Below are 20925 nucleotides of genomic sequence, written 5' to 3'. Positions count from 1 at the left end.
AAATGACTAAACACTGTACTTCTCATTTCCAGCAGCATTAAAGACAAGTGCACATTACTGGATACAATGCCACAATTTTAACTCAACCTTCAAGCAATCGAAGCTGACCGAAGCTAGTTAAATGTACAGTATAAAGGCCCTGAATGATTCAAAAGACTGTTCCTTCAAGAATGCTTTGACCCGTGTAGCTGAAGGCACAGAATGTTTGCTGAATTGAACAAATGCTCTTTCAAAAAGGCCAGCTCAAATATTTGAAGAAGATTGTTCCTGCAATTGAAACCCAGTGAAGTGTCGTTAACCATCAAAGCATGGTACTTACTGGAGAAATGAGAAAAGAGATTTAATATACAGATAGGAAATAAGACGGAGGTCACTGGAACAGGGTTTCAGATTAAGCTACATTTGTATGTGATTTGTATTTAACCCAGGACGACTCCATTTCAGTCCTTTCCAAAGGAATCCCCATTGTGCACTGCCATTCCTGCAGAAAAATCCATGTACACTGCGAATTCGAGTCCTTAAATAATTTACTACAGAAAATTGCAGAGCATTTTTACATTAACATTTGTCCGTATATTGAAAACAATCTTCACATAGGTAAACAATGAGGAGAACCTGTCTCCGATCGAGTCCAACATCAGGAAGGGATTCCATGATACAAAAGCAGTGGTTTAACACTTGAAGCTTCAGACTGTCGCAGAAAGTGGGCGTTAGTTCATTCCCAATAACGGGTCGGTAACACAACCACCCAGGTGGTTGCCAGTCCTGTTGCAATTCAGAGGAACTTGGCGGAGGTCACAGTGCCACAGGCCAATATGTTTCACTTTGTCCAAACACACGGTGCACAATCCAATCGTGCCCGCAACCCTGTCTGGAATTTTCTTTGAAAACAAAATCGAAAAAGATCTCAAGGAGTTTAGTCATTTCTATTTTTAATGGCATAAATTATAACCCTCTCTAGCTCAATTAGAAACGCGCAGTTAAACCCACATAACCAAGAGCTCCAGCTCTCCAGCTGACAGACATACACAGTCTCTCGCACCCTCTGTTTCACACGCACAAACAAACAGGTTGTGCTCCCATTTCCCAGTCGCATCCCAATTTAATTTTGAGACATGCCATATATATAAATAACACCTTTACCATGGTAGGTCCGCTTCCTGGACAAGATTGTGAGTTTCAAGCTTTATACTTCATTTGAAGTGGAATTGTGAAGAAGGACTGAGAGGTTCACCGAATATGATATGAAGGATCCATTCAGCTGTAATATCAAGCAGACGTGCACTCGGATTAAACTCGGCAGTACAGCCTGTGGTTCTTCACAGTAAGCAAAAGACCGGGCTCCTCAGGGCAGCCAATGTTAATGCTGTTGCTACAGACAGGAAAACTTTTAATTTATTTCAGCTTCTGTGTGGGATGAATATCTCCCTTAAATCCCCGGACATCTCTGCCCATCACACCATCCCTTAATTACAGTAAATCCTTGTGATTATTGCCTCTAAAATCTGTTTAGAAATTGGTTTGTTCCTGTCTTTAGCAAGACACCTCACTGAACACTACTACTGTATATAAACTCTGTCTGTGGCCATAAAGGCTTTCAGGCTGCCATCTCTGCTAGGATGAAAGGTGGAACTTGCAGCAGAATGTTGTAACTGAAAGGTCACATGGTGCCTTGGGTCTGGAAGACAAGACGAGTTTCTGAGCTGGTTGTCACATTCGGAGTCGGGCTCTGTCAATTAAAATTCAGCAAATAAAAGGGTCACGATCTTTTGCTTTTATAAAAACAACCCAGTAAGAACAGGCAGAGACTGTAATTTGTTTAGATAGGTACAGAAGCATTAAGGTACGGGGTGAGACTCTGTGAAGACGTTCTGTCAGTCTGACATGTCTGATAGTGTGGTGAAACTTATAGCGTGTTTCACTGGAGCAGAATCAGAAATTGTACTCCATTTCAGGGCGGGTTCCCTAGTTCCCAATTTATTTGCCAATCAGTGGGAAAAATGCCACTAAAGGAAACACAGGGTGTATTGCAACAAGCACCCAGAGGCTCCCAAGGTGGCTTAACAGTGAAAGATGACGCTGATGCAGATGCTCCCAGCTGGAGCCTGTCATGGTCACTGCTGGCCAGTGACAAGACTCCCCAAGCACCAGTGGGGCAGGACTGGGACTGATCAGACTGGACCAGCAGACACTGACTCCTGTGACGTCCTGGGCGCCTGCAGGCTTGCAGGGACGTCAGTGAGAAGGGAGCTGAATTTTGCCAATGCCCTCGAACGGCTCTGCATCACAGAAGCACGTCCAAATGCCCCGTCCTCCCCAGAGGGCATGCCGCCATGAAGTCGGATTGGCGGGTATATATAAAACAACAGCCAGCGATCCCATGTTTATTTCAATGACGGGATGGGAATGACGTGTCATGAGCCAATCCCTTTCACTTAAGGGGTTCAGTGTCGGAAGTGAGGTTTGGCGTAACTCAGCAAAGCTCTGTCCCCACCTATCAAAGACCAGTGTGCCCTTCACTGTGGCAGGTCATGGCCAACATTTACTAAAGCACAGACAAAAATGACAAAGTCATGGCACAGAAAAGAAAAAACATGTAAAAGAAAATTCCAAGTTGGAATATACCATGGGAAAATACTGTGTAAATTTCTGGGCAGGCGAAGTAGGACACGGTAAATCACTTTCACAACAAAATGCTAGAAGTGTCATCTCTGTGTTGGAAGAGAACACACGTTGATTTTTCTTACTGGGGAGTTTTTGTAGCCCTCCTCCCTCCAAATTCATTAGAGAACAGAAATTCAAAGGTGGAAGTTGCATATACATATTAGAATACTTGTCCTGAAACCAAACTTCAAGATGAATTATTTTGATTCTTGAAAATATATTCAGACTGCAAGTGCACAAATAATTAGGATTATCAAAACAGTGACATTGGCTACCACACCTTAAAAATGTCTTTCTCCCAGGCTGGTCAAAAAGATCACGGAACTGAATGTGGAGAATTAACCTCAAAGTTCAAATATACATGTTACGCAAAAACAAGCTTTCGCATTTAGGTTTACAGCTTTGAAAACAAAAGGGAGAAAAGCAGGCCAGGAAAACCCTACAGGAGCGCAGGTGTGGCTGTTTTGGGAAGCACCTGTCCGTCACTCCCTCCCTCCCTGAGTTCTCAGTACAGCACAGTGCCGCTGTAATGGAGAGACCGGAAAGAGGCTGCTCATTAAAACACTGAAGCAGGGGGTCAGGGAAATCAGGTTGTCTTCAAATCAATTACAGAATTGCTGCCCCCCATCAGAGAGAACAGCTGTGGGGGCACTCTCCGAGTGGCACACATTCTAGACCTTCCTAAACCCTGTGCAACTCTTTGTGGAGTATACTGTCCCTGGTTCGATAACAGGAAACATCACTGGTGCTCTGCTCTAATTAATACAGCTCATAGGTTCTTCAGATCCCACGGTTTGCTTTTGAACACTGACACAGACACGAGGAATGATCACTGTTCCCAGCCCCCAGACACAACACAAGCCCAGCACTCTCCCTGCTTTTCTGCAAATGGAACAGACTCGTAGCACACAGTGCTGTCACAGCTATTTGGAACAGTTATTTAGTGTACCAGCCTGGATGTGCACTTGAACTCTGCAGCTCAGATCTGTCCCACACATGCCAGTTCCAAATCACTGACTGTGCCCGCTAAACACTTGTATTAAAAAAATGTTGCATTGCCAGTAAATGCACAGGGGTCAGCAGTTTAGATCTTATCTTCAATGCAATCTTTCTACTGTGTTGCAAATCCTGCTACCGGTGTTTCCATTATTTTTTAAAGTGGTATGATACCGTATGTGCTCAGGTTTTTAAGGCATGCTGGGGAGCAAAAGCAGTAATGTGCAAATCTCTTAAGTGCACTGCTGAGACATTGTGCTGTCATGCCTTTGCCATGCCTATATATGGTGTTGGGCAAAGTAACTTTTCAAATGTGATGGATCATAGCCAGTGCTTTCTTGTGCGAAGCATTGCTTCTTCAAATCTTTAAAAAGCAATCATTTGCAGTTCTCAATCCAGTCTTTACGCCAGGGCCTCCAGCAATTACACCTCGCCTATTAAAAACATTTTCCCCCTTCTTAATTAAAAATGTAATCCCTTACATAAGTTAATTGAAACTATAATGCATTACTACTTGGAAATAACTTAGCCCTGCAAGGGATGTACATTTCTCTATCTCACATTCCACCCTGCTGAAATTAGATTTTTACCACCCAAAGTAGCTAAAGCAGGACTTACAGAGTGGTTTGAAATGGACAGTGCATGGATTTGTACAGCTGTTTGAATCAGGAATGATAAATGCATTTCAACCAACAATGAAACTACCAAGTATACGGTGGTGCGTATGACCTCCAATTTACATCACAGAAGAGATGAAGTTTCAACGTATGCACATAGTATGACATAGTGCCGTCAATGTATGCAATTCAAAATGAGGCATCAAAACTTCTGGTGACGTGGAAGTGACTGAATTTCATTGTAAGCATGCTTTAGACCAAGCAAATTCTACTACTACATTCATAGTAAATATTTTCAGGAAACATGTTTATTAGATACTTTTAAAGTAGTAAAAAAAAGAGTGACATGCCAACCAACTAAAATACACGTTGTTAGGAGACCATGATTCTCATGTGCTTAGAGTGACTAGTGAGCAGGAAGGGTGGCTTTCACATCACAATTCTGGGGAGAACAGCGGTTTGCCTGCCACCAAACAGTACTTTCACCAAGTTCACGTTGTGAACGTTGTACACTTTGCAGTTTTGAAAATTGTGATACTGTCAATTAATTTTATTACCACGATTTAATAACCACCCTCTGAAACTGGGGGTGCAGTCCCCCCTTAAAGTTCCCCCTTTTTATATGAGAATTTCATTTCACTCTTTGTTTTATCAGGCCAATTGAAAGTGCTCCCTTTTCAGCAGCATGCACGTGCTGATATACAGAGCTTTGAGTTTGTGGAGAAGTACATAGAAATAAAATTATTATTATTATTGATATACTTTTGGTAATATTTGATGAACCTTGCTCTTTATTATGCATCCTCTTTTACATGCCTACTGGGAAGGCAGTGCTTTATAAATCAGCCCTGTACTGAACTTCTCCCTCATTGGTTTCACAATTGCACAAGGCCAGCATTCACCCCATAGGCAGAAGGTTTTTATGCATTTAGAAATCAAAGAACTGGGAAAGGCAATTCTAGGCTGAAAGAAAAAGCCACTGGCACAGTGACATTTCTTCAAAAGAAACAGTTGGCTGCTTGTTCAGGCAGAAATTCTAGTTAAGAAGATGTGATTTTTATCTCCGTTCCATTCCGAGCAGAGCAAACAGAGCAAAGGACGCACAGTGCACCTTCCTGGGGGTTCCAACACATCCCTGCTACACACACAAAAAAAAAAAAAAGAGCTGGACGGCTTCAAAAAAAAGAAGTTTTTTTCCCCGTCTCCCACAAAGTCACGGGTCTGCGTGAGATTCCAGCAAGAACAACAAGTCTGCTCCAGTGCTCCCCTCCCATGAGGAAGGCATTTTTAAAATGCCCCTGTATTGTCTATTTGTGTCCGTTTTTTCTGTTAAATGCCATTTGTGAAGCAAGGAGAACACAAATAAGGTATAGTAGTCTTAGATAAATATGCTGGAGTTTAAAGGCAAAAGCTTGCTGCTTACACTGGAGTCTCCTGGCAATTACACTATTCAGAGTGGCTCTTGCATGGGCACCCCAAGTCCATCATCTGGGGATCCCAAAGGCTTCTGTTGCCATCAAATCCTCACAAGGAAAAAGACATACAGGCTTTCGACATTTTTTTAAGTCAACAGCACAAAACCTCAGGCCTTACTGGATGAATATATGCCTGTTGCACTGATATGAAGCTACTGGTGGTTTTTGAAGACCTACAAAACCTAGTGGAGTAAAGTAATAAATTACTGTAATATAAAGTATCACAACATCTCACCCCGACACCCTTGGAACTGCTTTTAGAATCAGGTGGCACCAATTCTCTGTGGTGTACTCGAGCTTTTACTTGTTCATGGTTTCCATATATTTCAACTGCACCGTACACGTGCATCAGCAGATCGGTTTTTAATATATCGGGGGTTAGAGAAGCGGTGCTGTCAACAGCAGGCTCCACTGGAGTGAAACTTGTGTGCTAAGGCAGATGGTTGTGCCTTCCTTCTGCTCTGTCTGGGCTGCACAAGGTTTGTGGCCATTTTCAGACAGGAAATCTAAAGAGGGGAGACAGGGCATGTGGCGGTCTCCGTCTTCTCTCCCCCGTCATCCGCGCGGTGTCATGGTAACGGAGGGCAGCGGTTACGCACGTTCACGCAGTTCTGACTAACCCGTCCTGACTGTGCCCCCGAGGGATGAAGTCAAGCGTGGGGCTAGGAGGCCTGCGCAGAGCTGGATCAGGGACCAGCATCCCGAACTACACAATTCCCTTCTTTTAAAAACTAAATTTGGATATGCTCCAAGTCTGAAATGGCCATTGGCTTACCATACCGGCACGGGGGAGGAGGAAGACCTGGAGATACACAGTTTCAGCACTTTTCATCATGTTGGGGCCGGTCACCTTTTCGAGGGACAGAGAGCCCCACAGTGCCTGGCAGGAGAGTTAGCACCAACTGGAGGAGCGCTGCTCAGGTAAGGTAAGGAGGCAACCCTTATCCTCTCTCAAGTGAAGGCTCTGATTTGTCATGCTGTCAGCGCAACACGCTCCAGATAGAGGTGGGGATCCCTATGTGAATACATCTTGTGCTAGGAAACTAGCCTTTCTGGGGGGCGAGTACTGAATTCCATTAAACATTTTTTTTTTTAATAGTTGGGACTTTCTGTTGCTTCAGAAAGTCTAATTGATTGTTCAGCCGTCTCTTCATGGCAAGGTCGTTATTAATTTCCACAGCCGTCAGAAGCAGGAGAGCTGATTCACGCGGCGGCGACTCTCGCAGAGGAGATGAAGCGTAGTGCCGTCTGTTAGTGATCGTTTCTCACCACTTTCTCAAGGCGTTTCGCTGGGTGCAGTCAAGCGCTTGCACAGTGGCCTTTGTCACTCCCACGGCAAGAAAAGCAGCTATACAGAGGGCTCGGCTCCTTGCCCCGCGGGTGACTGTGAACAACACACAGAACACCTCATGAAAATGAACCGTGAAGCCCATCAAGACAAACTGAGAATTCAGCTAAGGAGAGGAAATGATGGCGTCTTGGCGAACAGGGGGCCACAGCATCACAGACTTGGCTAAAACAAAAAGAGTGGGCAATATCCTTATTTTTTAATCATGTCCTCTTCAACAGCCTAAGAAGGAAGTCGGTTTCTTATGTTCTTTAGAACTGTTATAACCAAGAGGAGGACACTTAATTTGGTTGCTAATTGATCCCAGGATCTCATCAAGACATTTCTCGAAGGAAGCCAGGGTCTGGGGCTTCAACATCATGGCTGGATGGCCCGTTCCACACTCCCACAACCCTTTGGGAAAAGAAGTATCTCCCGCTCTCAGTTTTAAACACACTTTGATTTGTTTCCACTTGTGTCCTTTGGTCTGCGTTTCACCATTCTTCTGCATTGTGTCAGTGTGGGTTTCAAACCTACTGCGTTGTTCTTGAAGCAGACAAACGGAACTGATTCTACTGTTTGTCTTCCAGACACCCCAGACCCGATGTGTGGCTGTGCAGACAACATGCAACATCACTAACCCAGCCCCAGAGAGAGTGGCTCACGCCAAGAAAGCAAGTCTGCAGACGCCCAGCAGTGCCAAAAGTTACTGGAAGTGCCTTTGGAATAAACCCAGCGATGCAGAGTTAGTAATGAAATTTGCTGGCCAATCTTGTGGTACTAACGTCTTTTAAGAGACTGTTTACAAACGGCAACTAAACATTCAGCAGCGAGGAGAAAAAATGCCTCCTGTATCCGACAGCAGTGGTTCAGAAGCACTATATCTGCTGCTAGAAGCTGAGATGCTCATCTTTTGAATATGGCTAAAGCCATGCCTCAGCCAATATAAGCAAAGCATTAAGGGAATTCACCAGGAGGCCAATTATTTCTAAAGGATATGAGGATTATGGGTATATTATCTTTGTTCAATCACAGCACTGCATGACATTGAACAGTCTTAGGCCATTTCATTCCACCTGTTCCACCCAGAAGACAAGTCACAGGATAGTTTTGTTTTCTGTAGTGTTGCCATACCCTGCTCTTAACTCTCTCCTTAACCTGGAAATGTGTTCCTTGTCATTTCTACACACTAGGATACCCTGAATATCTCAGTTTCTTACACTGTATTTTTGGCATCTACTACTTCTTGATGGGGACAGTTTTAGCTCATGCTCAATGATGCCTTTTAAAGTCTATAGCATTGATTGCCCTGTGAAAAAGGATACCTGCGAAAACTCTTAAAGGGCAACTATAAGACAGTATAGTTTCAAAAGGAAACGTTAATACGCCCATGCCTCAAAAGTGCCAACTTCTGCTGCTATTGAAATCACATTTCCAGCAGAAATAACACATTGGCCCAACCTTAGGCCTGATAATCCACAACTAACGCATCGAGATACAGTGTAACGCACAATCCACACTGTGGCAAAATGAAGCAAATGTGTAGTGAAATGGCTGAAACATTATGCAAATTGACTGTGGTAGGCCTGCACGAGGCTACAAGTGCTACAGGCAGAGGAAGGACACAAGAGCAATGCAATTGCAGAAAATCCTATAAACAATTCTGGGAAACAAACATTTCTTAGGCTTCTCATACGGTCAAACTGCCACTGGATTTATCTATCCCCGAGTCAGAGAGGGAGACGGAGTGGAACGTTTTTTGAAAGATTAGCTCATCTGAAGCAGAGTGTTGCGGACGCCGCGCCTTCCTGTGCCCTGCAGATGCAGAAGAGCAGTGCTCCCAGGCCATTAATCAGTGTCAGCTTTAATAAGGGGGTCTGTACTGAGGCTATGTTAGTCCTGCTCCAGAACTAAGACTCTGGTGTTTGTCTTTAACAATTCTTAGCTGGAAGAGCTAACAGAGATGTTATGTGGCACAAGTGCACTTGCTGACTAACACACACATGTGGGCAAGTGAAACTCTAGTTAAAGACTTGCAGAAGGCCCTCAGTGTGAACTGCTGAAGATACAGAGCATCTGTACTTACCCGGGCACCAGCAATCGAACCAGCATCATTCTGTTTTGGCAAAAGCCCCATCCCTACACATGTGGCATTAGAAAAGTCCTGGGAGCTCAGGTGAATATTGTATTAACTGTAGCCATCATCTAAAGTCCCACACTGGATAAGCCGAAGGCAATGACACAATAGACGATTCCCGATTCATGTGAAGCGGCATTTGAGAGTTTATGAGCTTTATGAAATCTGGAGAAGAATTTCACTGTAATGCAGTTCGGGAATAGAGGTTGACTTGCGCTACCTCACACTTAGCAAGATTCCTGGTGCAGATACTGCACCTCAGGTCTGGTGCATCGCTGACAGCAAAAGCAGACCAAGCCAATGTGTCACTAATGGCCTAGATTCTTATGTAGTCATACCTCAAACAGAGATTCACCATCTGCTGCTGGCTGAGTGGTCTTATCTACACTATGGTCCAACCTGCTGCTATGGAGATCCCACTTTTTGGGAAGAACAATTTCCAAATCCCTGTTTTGGATCTGCATTAAGAAAGAAAACAAACACTTGTGTTGCGTGAGATGCACTGCAGTGAACATGCTGGAGATGAAGTAGAGGAAACGGTAAACAAAAAATAAAACCACAGTCCCAAACAGGAATGTTCAAGGTGCTCCAAGACAGCTTTGAAGTTATGGAGGGCTCCCTAATGAAATGGAAGGTTTGAAAAAGCAGCCTCAAATGCCTGGGAAAGCCTTTGGAATCACTGGCTGGGCACAGGGAGAGCTCTGGGGCAAAAAGGAAATGGATCCGAGATCCAGCATCACCTGGAGCTGCACACTGGATAAGCAGAAGTAAAATCAAGACAAATGCTCTGCGCATTAAACATAATAAACCACTGGAAACCTAATGAAGACATGCCCAATAACAGTCTGTCAGCCCACTGCACAAAGCAGAGAGGCGTACCGCTGTGTCAGTAGTTAGTATTCTCAGTTAATCACTTCCTATTAATAGAGCTCACATGGTATTTGTCCAATAATGAGATCATGTAAAAACCATCATGAAAATGTTCCAGTTTCATTTGGAATTACTGAGGAAAACCAAGAGTTTCAGTGGGGGTGCACATATATCCTGTGGCGCACTCCACACGTGCACACAGAATTATCTATCTGCTTCTATGAACGGACAATCCTCTTTTTTTTTTTTAATAAGGACATCTGACATAAAACTTTTTCCAGAAAATGCAATGACCTTAAGACAGAGATTTTAAAAGATTAACAGGGGAAATGAGCCAGAGATTTGTATCCCTCACAACTGGAATGTAAAAAAAAGGAAAGAAAAAGAAATGGAACGGCTTATATCGAGGACTCTCAGTCTGATGTGACATACCGAGAGAGTTGGCCAGATTCTCCTTCCTCTGGTCTCAGTATTATTTTAATGGCATTGTGTCTAAGGAACCTTCAAAGAGTCTTGACATCAGCTCCTCTCCAGTCAGTCTGGATGGATTACCGACTTCAAAGATTTCCCCTGCCACAGCTTAATATTGAGAATCCTGTCCCTTCTGGCGAGTGCAGTGGGGCTGGAAACTCGCACCACAATGGGGTTAACTCCTTCAGACAGAGAGGGACGCAGGCAGGTAGAGACAGGGAGAGGAGACGGCGTGCGTCACATGTGTGATCTGTATCACGCTCTGTGGCCAGAATGCAAATGATTGTAAGCCCACGTCGAAATTACTGCACACCACCAACTTCTACACTCCAATATCGACTGTCATTAAAAGATGGAAAACTGCTTCCAGAAAAGAAGGACTTGACGCCGATCTCCTTTAATTTGTGGAAGAAACGCCAGAGAACTGGTATGACATCTTGCCTCTTAAGAATGACAGTAAGTGCAACAAGTATAACTGTCAAATTAAAAACTGAAAAGGGCCTAAGGTAATCATCCTATCAGCCGGCACGCTCCTGATCTCTGGGAACTTTAGAAAACGGATGGATATTGGCAGGGAGATCCAACCCTTAAGTTATGCCTTCATGTGAAGTGACTAAATTTTCCCGAGGAGGGAACTAGGCATGAGTGATGTGGGCATCTTTACACAACAGCTCTCTCTGTATCACTTAAACACACCTAAATAAATATGATCTGTATATCTAGGCCTGGCTGGGGGGGGGGGGTAGAGGTAGAGGGATTTAAGTGAATTTACACAGCTCTGCGTACAGTACGTACCCCAGAACTCTTTCACCATGAAGCAGGGATATTAGGAGCACTTAAAACAGACAGCTCATTTCTTCAGTCCCTGCAGATTCCAAGGCCTACAGGCTAAAGGCTAAAGAAATTCTAATAAACAAAGTTCAAAGGCAGAAATATCCCGTTTTTTTCTTGGCTTCACATATCACCTTTTATTAATTTCATTCTTGTTTCAGGAAATGTGTACTGGGGCTACCTCCATTTGCTCAGGAAACATTTTACGGTGAGAAGCCGCAGTCAGGCAATAGCATCGCAACGTGACAGAAGGGATCAGGATCCATTGTTATGAATCTATGTATTTGTTGTTTTTTTAGTCACTCACTTCTTATTTAGCCTGCTTCCATGGTCATAACTGGTCTGTGTCATGGTCAGAGTGTCCCAGTGAATTAAATGCCTGCTTGTCAATGGGCTCATCCTGCATAAATAAGGAATCAAGCGAATAAACAGTCACCATGAGTCACGCTGAAGAGGAAGGTGCCGCCAGCACAGCCTGTCTTGCCGACGCGCGGATCACCAGCACTGTCCGATCGGTTTCGCCTGTCTGGGACCCGAATTCCATCGCGCAGGGGAACAGGGACGCAGCAGGGTTATTTCTAGAGCCCCTTCAGGTCTGTGCTGCTTGAGGTGAGGGCCAGCATCCACCTGAAAAGGCCGAGCTCTCCCCAGCGGAGGTAGACGCGCATGCTTAACGACGCCGCACTGAGCCGAATAAACGATCCTTCCTTCTAATTCTCGTCTGGGGGGAGAGGATACGGTTTCAAAGGGTTTCTCCAGTAAAAATACTGTATTTTGTGAGGAACACAGGGAGGCTGTACATCCTTATCCAAGGCAGATGTGCAGAGGATGGAGACTACTAACGCTCTGCTGTAAAGACAGCTACAGCTTCCATTTTTAACCCCCCACCTGTCTTCTTTAGTTTGATTTCAACTGGAATACTCTATGTAATGCAATCCCCCCCCCCACACACACACAAAAAAAAACAGCCTGTTGGGGTGTCAGGCTCAGCAGAAGCAGAGCTCTGCATGTCCACCTGTGAGTCCTGTATATTCAGCAAAGACAAGCTGGCTGCTCTCTGGTGCCCCCTGGACTTGCAAGACTGAGGTGCAACAGACTTCAGAAGGGTACTCACATATTTAACAAGATCACCTTCTTCATTCCTCCTGTGTCCTTGTTCCTCGGTCCTCAGTGTGACTATGAGGTGTAGGTGGCTGACAGAGGGGGGAGGGACTGTGAACGGATATGTAAAACTGTGGATTGCATGTGTAAATACACGTCAACAATTTTTAGGCAGTGTTATTCCCCCGTTATGGATAACTAATCAAACCAACAAATCAAGGAAAAGCCTGCCCATGCTTCCTCTCACTGATCCACTCAAAACAGTGAGCAGGCAGCTCCAGAGCCATAATGCTTTGGGTTTTCCACGGGTCACAAGTATTGTAGCAGCTGGCTAATTGTCCAGAGGCTTCTCTCTTCTACTCAAGGAACAGGTCTGTGATTTGCAGCTGGTGGGTAGGTTTCAATTTTTGATCTGAATGAGAATGCACGATGAGGCACTGCTGGCTTTAGGACAGGGACAGATTAACACTCACCGGGCTTGGCTGCAGAAACAGGTCAGTTCCATGAGTCCGGAAAGAAGTTTAAGCAAGCAGACAGATGACACCCGACTTGATGGTGACAAATGCAGCATCTCATTAAAAGCCCACTAACTCCAGTTCAGAGAGCCAGTCCGGTCCTCGTCCTTCGTAGCAAATCAAAACCTACAATACTGCCGAGGGTGTCCCTGAGATGCTAAATCTACACTGGAATATGTAACGCTAGTAAAGTTCAGTTCATCTAGTTGGAAAAACTGCTATACACAAGGATACCTGTGTGGAATGATTAGTTCCTGATCAACCAAGATGAACCAATCTGAGGAGGTAAATGAGAACGTTTTTAACAATGGAGCAGGAAATAAGTTAATTAGAAGAAGTGTTCTTGAAGTCTTCTACTAATTAAGGAATGTTATGTGGTAAAAGACTGATTGTAAGATATAAAGCACTTAGCCTCTGGTCACCAGCTCAAAGCAGCTCTGGGCTGTCTGATCAAAAGCTATTTATCCTTCCTTTTCCCGCTCAAACAATTTAAGATGCAACAAATGAGCCCCACATACTGTTTAATCCTCCTCCGAGATCATTTCAGGAGCGTGTGCTGCTGAAGACAGAATGCTCCCTGGTTTCCAAAAAGAGTCTGGATCTTGGTGACGGTGCAATTTACAGACCTGCCACTCTGGGTGTGCCTTTTCATCTTCTCCTCCTGCACAACAGTTTACATCTTCGCTTAAGTTCGCTTAAGATGGACCCAACAAGCCTGAGTGCATGAGGGTACTTTGCCTCCGTCTCCATCTTGCCAGCAGCTGTATCACCCCGCAGCTCACAGCTGGCAGCCCCCTGAAGCTCAGCAGGTGTGAGCCTGGCCAATACCTGGATAAGAGACCTCCTGGGAAAAACTAAGGCTGCTGCTGGGAGAGGTCTTGGTGGGGCCAGTAGGAGGCGCTCACCCTGTGGTCTATGTGGGTCCTAATGCCCCAGTACAACGAAGGGGACACTATACTGAAAAAAGGCGCCATCCTTCGGACGAAATGTAAAACTGAGGTTCTGACTCTCTGTGGTCATTAAAAATCCCAGGGTATTTCTGGAAAAAGAATAGGGGTGTTACCCCCGTGTCCTCACCAAATTTTCCATTGTCATCTACCTATTTTGACCTCCTAATAATCCCCATCTATGAACTGGCTTCATCACTCTGTTCTCCTCCCCACTGAGAGCCGATGTGTGAGCAGATCGGTGCACTGTGGCTGCCGTTGCATCACCCAGATGGGGGACTACACATTACTGGTGGTGTTTGGAAGTTCCCATTACCTGTAAAGCGCTTTGAGTGGAGTGTCCAGAAGAGTGCTCTATAAGCGTGAGGAATTATTATAATCTCAGCATGCAGGTGCACACACCCCCCCGATACCCCAAACAGCCATGGTCCTTTCTGCATGGCGTGCGGGTCTCTCCTGCACCGGCACCTAGGATCTGCTGCAGGAGAAGGTGGTCAGCTCTCTGCTGCAGGAAGAGCCCAACCCTTGTGCTTCTGCTCTTCCTCTGCTTATCCATTCTTGCTCAGAAGCTCAGAAGAATCATACCTGCAGGTGGCACACAGAATGCCTCTTTCCTTTGTTCTCACTGTGGCTGCTTTCCTCATACATACCCCCACCCGGCTGCCCAGATCACAGAACCGAAAGGCAGGTTGGGCTGGTGGAGGGGGAGGCAGAAATAACCCCTTCCTTTCTTCTTGAGCCCTTCCTTTTGATGCTGTGAGATAGTGGGAGCACAATGGAGACACTTGACGCTTGGTCAGACAGCCTGTAATTATCCACCCTGATGCCACATGCCCCTGGGTCACAGCTCGGTCCCACTCACAAGTAATCACAACTCAAATATTAGAATATTGACAAAAGCCACAGCTAACACTTGATATATCATACATTTCTCCTAGTCCGAAGAGTTTATCATCATCAAGGGTGAATACATTATGATGTTTAATATATTATACCCTATATTATAGGGAATCCAATATTAGCATCAGAGGGGAACATAATCTCGTACATACTTGATATCATATACACTCAGTGTATCAGTGACTCAAACATGCTGTTCACCATATAGTAGGGTGTGTACAGTGCGACATTTAAAACAATTTTAAAAATCACACTTACACTTAAAAAATCAATAGATGCATCTCCTGTTTGTTTTTCTACAGGTAAGATTATTCCCATCTAATAATATTTGTATAAATGCCTAATTCAATCCGAAATTGAAACCAGTCAGAATTCAATGTCTTAATAAGCAAACTCATTTTCATGATCAGTCTCATGGCATATAAGAACAGTAGGCATCTTCGATCCAGGTAAAAAAGAAATTACAGGCAACAAATACCGACAGTTCTGCACAGGTCTAGTGCCTAAAATAATTATATTTGCTCCTTACACATAATTACACAGTTATTCCCTGCAAACAAATGCCAAATGAGTGAGATTGGCTGAATGTCCTCTTCTCCTTTCTAACCCTTCTGTTCTTTACAACAAACCACAAATAAAAGATCTCCGGAGCCATGATACCTAAACAGACCACCTGCTGAAAACATTAACAGTTAAGGATAAGAAATTCTTTTACAACTACAAATATACTGTATAACACTTCAAAGCACCTTGCTGTTTCATGACATATTCTAAGAAGCAGTCTGGCTTTCTTCTTTGATAATCCTGAAACAGCTTTCTGACGCTTCAAAAAAGGAATTTGCAAAAAAGCAAATCTATGACATAAATGCAAATTTTGACCAAATCTTTGCAGATTTACTGCCTCATTTACAGCTTTTTCCATGGATAAATACTGTTTTGACTGATGAACTACTACAAATGAATGCAAAGACAGAATGGCTGTTGTTGTATTGGCTGAGGCTTTAATTGTAAATTCAATGTATGAGACAGAAAATACAGAATGTGCTCTGCACACAACAAACAGAACCAAGACATTTAAAGTGTTCTCACAAAAGGTCAAGATAGCAGCTACTGCAGAACTGCCACTTTAATAGTAGAGTTTCACCAGCACAAACTGCAAAAACAGAATGCAAGAAGCTTCATGAAGGGCTGCTCTGTGTGTGTAGCTCAAACTATCACATCACTGTCCACACAAACGGCAGGACTGCAATTTTGCTTTGTGCCGCTGAAAAACGTCTTTTTGAGAAAGGTGAAAAGTAGCTGCAAAAGTGGGAATAGAGGAGAAAAGAGTATCCCTCTGATTCCACTGGAAAATGAAATGAAAAGGCTTTTCTTTAGTAAAGGCAGCGCGGAACCACAAAGGAGAGCAATCGCATTTCTGGATTCTGCACCCAGAAATTCCGCTTAACCCAAATTCTAATTTGAAGCGGATATCTCAAACTCAGGTTTTTAAAAACACATTAACGCTGATAACCCTTGTCACTTATGAATGTCTGCAGCTCCCGCTGAGCTGTTGATATCAAACCGATGCTTGCGACGAGGGATCTAATTTAATCCATTATTGTGCTTAAACCAAAAAGCACAATGCATTTTGAACAATAACATAGACCACCATTTTCAACAAATATCTACTGATGCATTCTCATTTATAAGCACTAAATAGAAACATCATCATATCGTAACATCCCATAACCATTAAGGTTATTTTTAAATAAAAGACTGATGTACTCCAACCAAAATAAAAAGAGTGAGGACATATTATTGAGAATTAATAACTAATGTATAATGAGTTAATAGAATACTATAGTCTGTGAGTCCAGCAAAAACAACACAGGAAACTGAATACACCTTTAGCATCTTCTCAAAGGCTGTATAAAGTTGTTTGTGAGCAGCAGGAGAAACCAAGGCAGCCAATAATCCAGAAAACTGTTCTTGATGTCGCTGTCTTTACTTTGTTTAGTTTTTTTGAATGACCTACAGTTTTGTCTCTTTGTTTAAAAGCCGAGACTTCCGATAACTAAAACCCACAGCCATTTCCTAATGACACTGCTCCACAACCTGCCTCAGCGAGGCACTGTGGGTGGGTGTATTAGTACAAGTACATTTCGTTTGAGTTCTTCACCCTCAGGAACACACAGGCTCCCCGCGGCTCTGTACACATGCCCGTGCTAATGAGAAGACAAAACTGCCAGTGTGGCAGAGCCCCTGGGCTCCGTCTTTGGCTCTTGGACCTGTTTCTCGGTCAGGCTGATGGGACGCAGACCCCCACACCCCCCAGCCCCCCAGGATCCCGTCTTCAACCCCCCCTGGCTGAAACCGCAGGCACAATTCCGATAGGGGATAATCCGCCACTGGAGCAGATCGTCGCCCGGCGGGGAGCTGGAGGTCCCGAAGAGGTGCTGCCACACCGCGAGCCCGCTGCCAGCAACAGGGGATGGAGCTGATTGATCGGTGGGCTGCCCATGCAAGTATGGGGGGCACGAATGCTGCCACTGTGACCTTCCGCCAGCCACAAACCACTCACTCTAAGCCCTCTTTTTATGGCTGAATTATTCCTCCAAGTCCTCTCTAACAGTCTAGCGGCTTCATCAACAACGCTTAACATATACATTCAGTACAGTACGACGTGTCTTACATTGATGAACTGAGATTGCCTTTTTGAACAGGCTGCTCTGACATTCCAAGAGAGCACATCTCTAATACATGCACATACATCTCTGCAGCACATAAACAACAACAACAACAAAAAAACAACTTCAAGCACCTGACCTACAGCAGAAGCCCCCCAGCCACATCAGCTCACTTTTCGATGCAATTAAAGTCCAGCTGACTTACCTAGAAGCATTGCGTCCTGTGCAGTTCAGACAGACTTCTCCAGCTCCGCGTCTCCAGTTGTCTGCTTATTTATTGCGTGGCTGTTCTCTGTCTCCCCCCACCACCACAACACACACTCACTCACACACACACACAGAAAAACTGTTGCTCAGAGTCAGGAGATGCAATAAATATTTCTTTTAAAAAAAAAACCCCAACAAATTTGTCATTTGAGAGTGCTACTGTACATCAAGGCTTCTCCTGATGTTTTATTCTCCGTCTCTTTCTTCCCTCACAGTGACAAATCCCTGCGAATCCCAACTGCTACAACTCCGGAGAACGATACACATGCACCTCAATTAAAAGCTTAATGCTCTACTGATCTGTGTGCCCTGAGGAGGCAAGGCAAGGAGGGAGGGGAAGGGGGGTTGTGATGGCCTCCACTCCCTCCCATCTCTCTCTCTCTCTCTTATTCGCATAGCTGCTGGCCAAGGCTTAACCAAAACAGACAACACAGATGGGAAACTACCACAGCTTTCCTCCCGCTTAGTAACACCCGCCCCCCCTTCTTGAAGCAGGACCGGGAAATGTGTGAAAACGGGTCCAATTGTGTGTGTATGTGTGTGTGTGCGTGAAGTTGCAGGAAGATGAAACAGTGCACGTGATGGAAGGGGCTTCTCTTCTGGGCTCTTATGTACCCCAGTCTTGTAGCGCCCGATGGGTTTGTGCAAGCGGTTAGGATGGTTTGTTGAGCAATTTGCTGAAAAAAGAAAAGAGAAGGCAGTTCTTTTTTCCCAGAAACCGGAGATATTGCTGCCGAACTGCAGTGGCTTGTGTTTTTGGACACAGGAAGGAATATGGTTCAGTGGTTGTGCACGCTTCAGAATTAATTGGATTTATGGGTCCAGTTGTCACTTACAAATATAGTTCCCAGCTGTCTGATGAAGGGTGAATTTAATGTTGATCCTATTTTCCTCTCCATTGTGCATTGTTTTGTCTCAACGTCCTATTTAATGAATATATTTGGAGATATTCTGAGCCATGCGCTCTGACCTTTACCCAGCTAGCAAGATAGTGGAGACCACTCTGAAGGCTCTTTTGTATACAGAATTCAGAGTCCTTTACCTCTAACCTTCCAAACTGTCCAAGCATTCTGAGAAGCCACCTTTAAAGGCGCTATATAAAATAAAGTTTATTATTATTGCTATTGTCTTGGGGCCTGATCTTCCTAAAACAATTTCTGTAAAGTTAAATCTGAATTCATACTGACTAGCACAAAAACAGCTTTAAAAGAAGTCATAGCCAAAGTGTATGTTTATTATTCACACAGATATGGTCCTATAAAATAGGTATCTAACCTTCCTTACTTACAAGTAAGAGAGTTCATTCGCTCTTCTGAATCAAGCTTAAAGAAACCTGCTTTAGAGAGCACAGATCAGAATTTGTTCCAGACTACATTTTTGAAAGCAAGATACCCTATTGATGAGGCTTTAAAAAGAAAAGAAAAGAATCACTACACAAATCACACGCACACACATCTGAAAAGTAAAAACAAAATCTTCAGATGTCTCCCACCAACATGAATCTAATAATAAAAGAAAGTGCAGAGCACCAGCAACTGTGACAGTGAAGACTCCCAGACCGCAGAAAGGGTGAATTCTAGAGCCATTGTGTGCCACATTAATCTGAGATTTCTCAGAAAGCTACTATAGGTAAAGTAACCTCTTATAGTACTTTGTACCACCCAGCTGAAGCTTAGTGTCCACTCAGCTTTTATTACAACAGAGTCAGCTGTAGTCATGAGTATTGGTGCCATCTTCCTAACAGTGATTGCTTTATTTATTGAGCACTACAAATATTGCAAAACGCACCTACTTGCCAGTTATTATACCTTTTCTATGATTATCAAGCACTAAGAGCAAACAAGGGCGCAAATAAAAGGTTTGAGGTGGGAGTGGGTAATAATCACCAGTCATTCCTCCCTAATGTGGTACCAAAGTGGCTTTAATTAGCCCAGCGGGTCTCCTATCTCTCCTGACTTAAAATCATGCTGGGTCAGTCCTCAGAAGACCAGCGTGGAAATGTACACTGTGATGCTGGACACCTGCAGTGGCTGTGCAAGCCACCGTGCCTGCTTGCACGATCACAGCGTGTCTGCATGCATGCCCCATTACTGGACAGAATCAATCTGGCAGGAAGGATGTTTAAAAAAAAAAACATCCAACAAGATCTGGGAAGATCGAAGCAAAGCAATTTATTCATCCGCTGGCCTGTTCTCTGTAACCAACGGGCTGTTTCTGCGCTGCGAGCCTGCAGGAGCCCAGGCACTTGAAAGCCTCTGAAAACGACTTGCTGCGTAGCAATTTTACACTGCAGAGCCGCACTGAATGCACAGTGAGTCTCACCCTCTTATTCTGCAACCCTGATCACTACCTCCGTTTAGCAAGACTTTCCCATTGAGACGCTCAGTGTAAGAAGCCTAAAAGACAGTCCGGCAGCAGAACAAGGTCTTCCCTAGCCATTGTTTTTACTTTATTTTTTTAAAAACATGGCACTGCTATCAGGTTCAATCTCTCCTTCAAGTAATTTAATATTATACTATACCCTCCAAAGCTGGGGCTTACCTTTAACTTCTTCACTGCAAAAGCAGGTGTTCAGAAAGCACACCTTCGAGGGTATTCTGCAGCAGAGCGCTGCCGGCTCAGTGCAGCCTGCAGGGGTTTAATTACAATTTCATGCTCTTTTGGAAACAGAAAGAGCCTTGCTGTGGCTTGATGCAGGTTCAATAGAGAGTCCGGGAGATCAGCACACAGCTACAGTAAATGAGGTATATGAAACGGCACAAGGGAAGGGATGGCAGTTGCAAATCGGAGGGTGATATACAGTATATGGGGAAATCGCTCCCAGATGTGGGACTCCAGCTGGAAAACATTGCTTCTTTTACGAAAATGTACTTTGAAATTTTGTAGCGGTCCCACAGGGTGGCCCGAACACTTGCCCCTGCCGGGTGCCCAGCTGCAGCTGTGATGTCACTCTGAGTCAGACTTTACAGTCTCGCCACACGGGCCCAAAGCTCCTGTCGGAGCAGCACGATGAACAAAGAATGAAGGGGAGAGGTGCTTCTCCACCTTGAATTAATTACGTGTCTGTGTGTTGAGGGCGGGGGGAGGGGATATAGACTGTATTCTGGAGCTTTTTAACCCTTTTGTTAACATCTAGCC

General features: G+C 44.3%; 1 protein-coding gene across 4 annotated transcripts in view; it reads right to left on the bottom strand.

Moving 5' to 3' along the window:
- Positions 1-20925, bottom strand: part of znf385c (zinc finger protein 385C) — a 171999-nt gene that overhangs the window by 50236 nt on the left and 100838 nt on the right. Inside the window, exon 1 of one of the 4 annotated variants that reach the window (XM_069185547.1) lies at positions 17726-18063. The exons of the other annotated variants lie outside the window; for them this stretch is intronic. Within the exon in view, the coding sequence (XP_069041648.1) occupies positions 17726-17735 (10 nt within the window). The 5' untranslated portion in view covers positions 17736-18063. Of the gene's footprint in view, positions 1-17725; positions 18064-20925 lie in introns of those variants that run through there. 4 annotated transcript variants of the gene reach the window in all.

The sequence above is a fragment of the Lepisosteus oculatus genome, chromosome 28 (assembly GCF_040954835.1).
Source record: "Lepisosteus oculatus isolate fLepOcu1 chromosome 28, fLepOcu1.hap2, whole genome shotgun sequence".
Taxonomy (NCBI): Eukaryota; Metazoa; Chordata; class Actinopteri; order Semionotiformes; family Lepisosteidae; genus Lepisosteus; species Lepisosteus oculatus.
The sequence above is the reverse complement of the archived record's forward strand: the minus strand, read 5'-3'. Positions and strand labels throughout refer to the sequence as shown.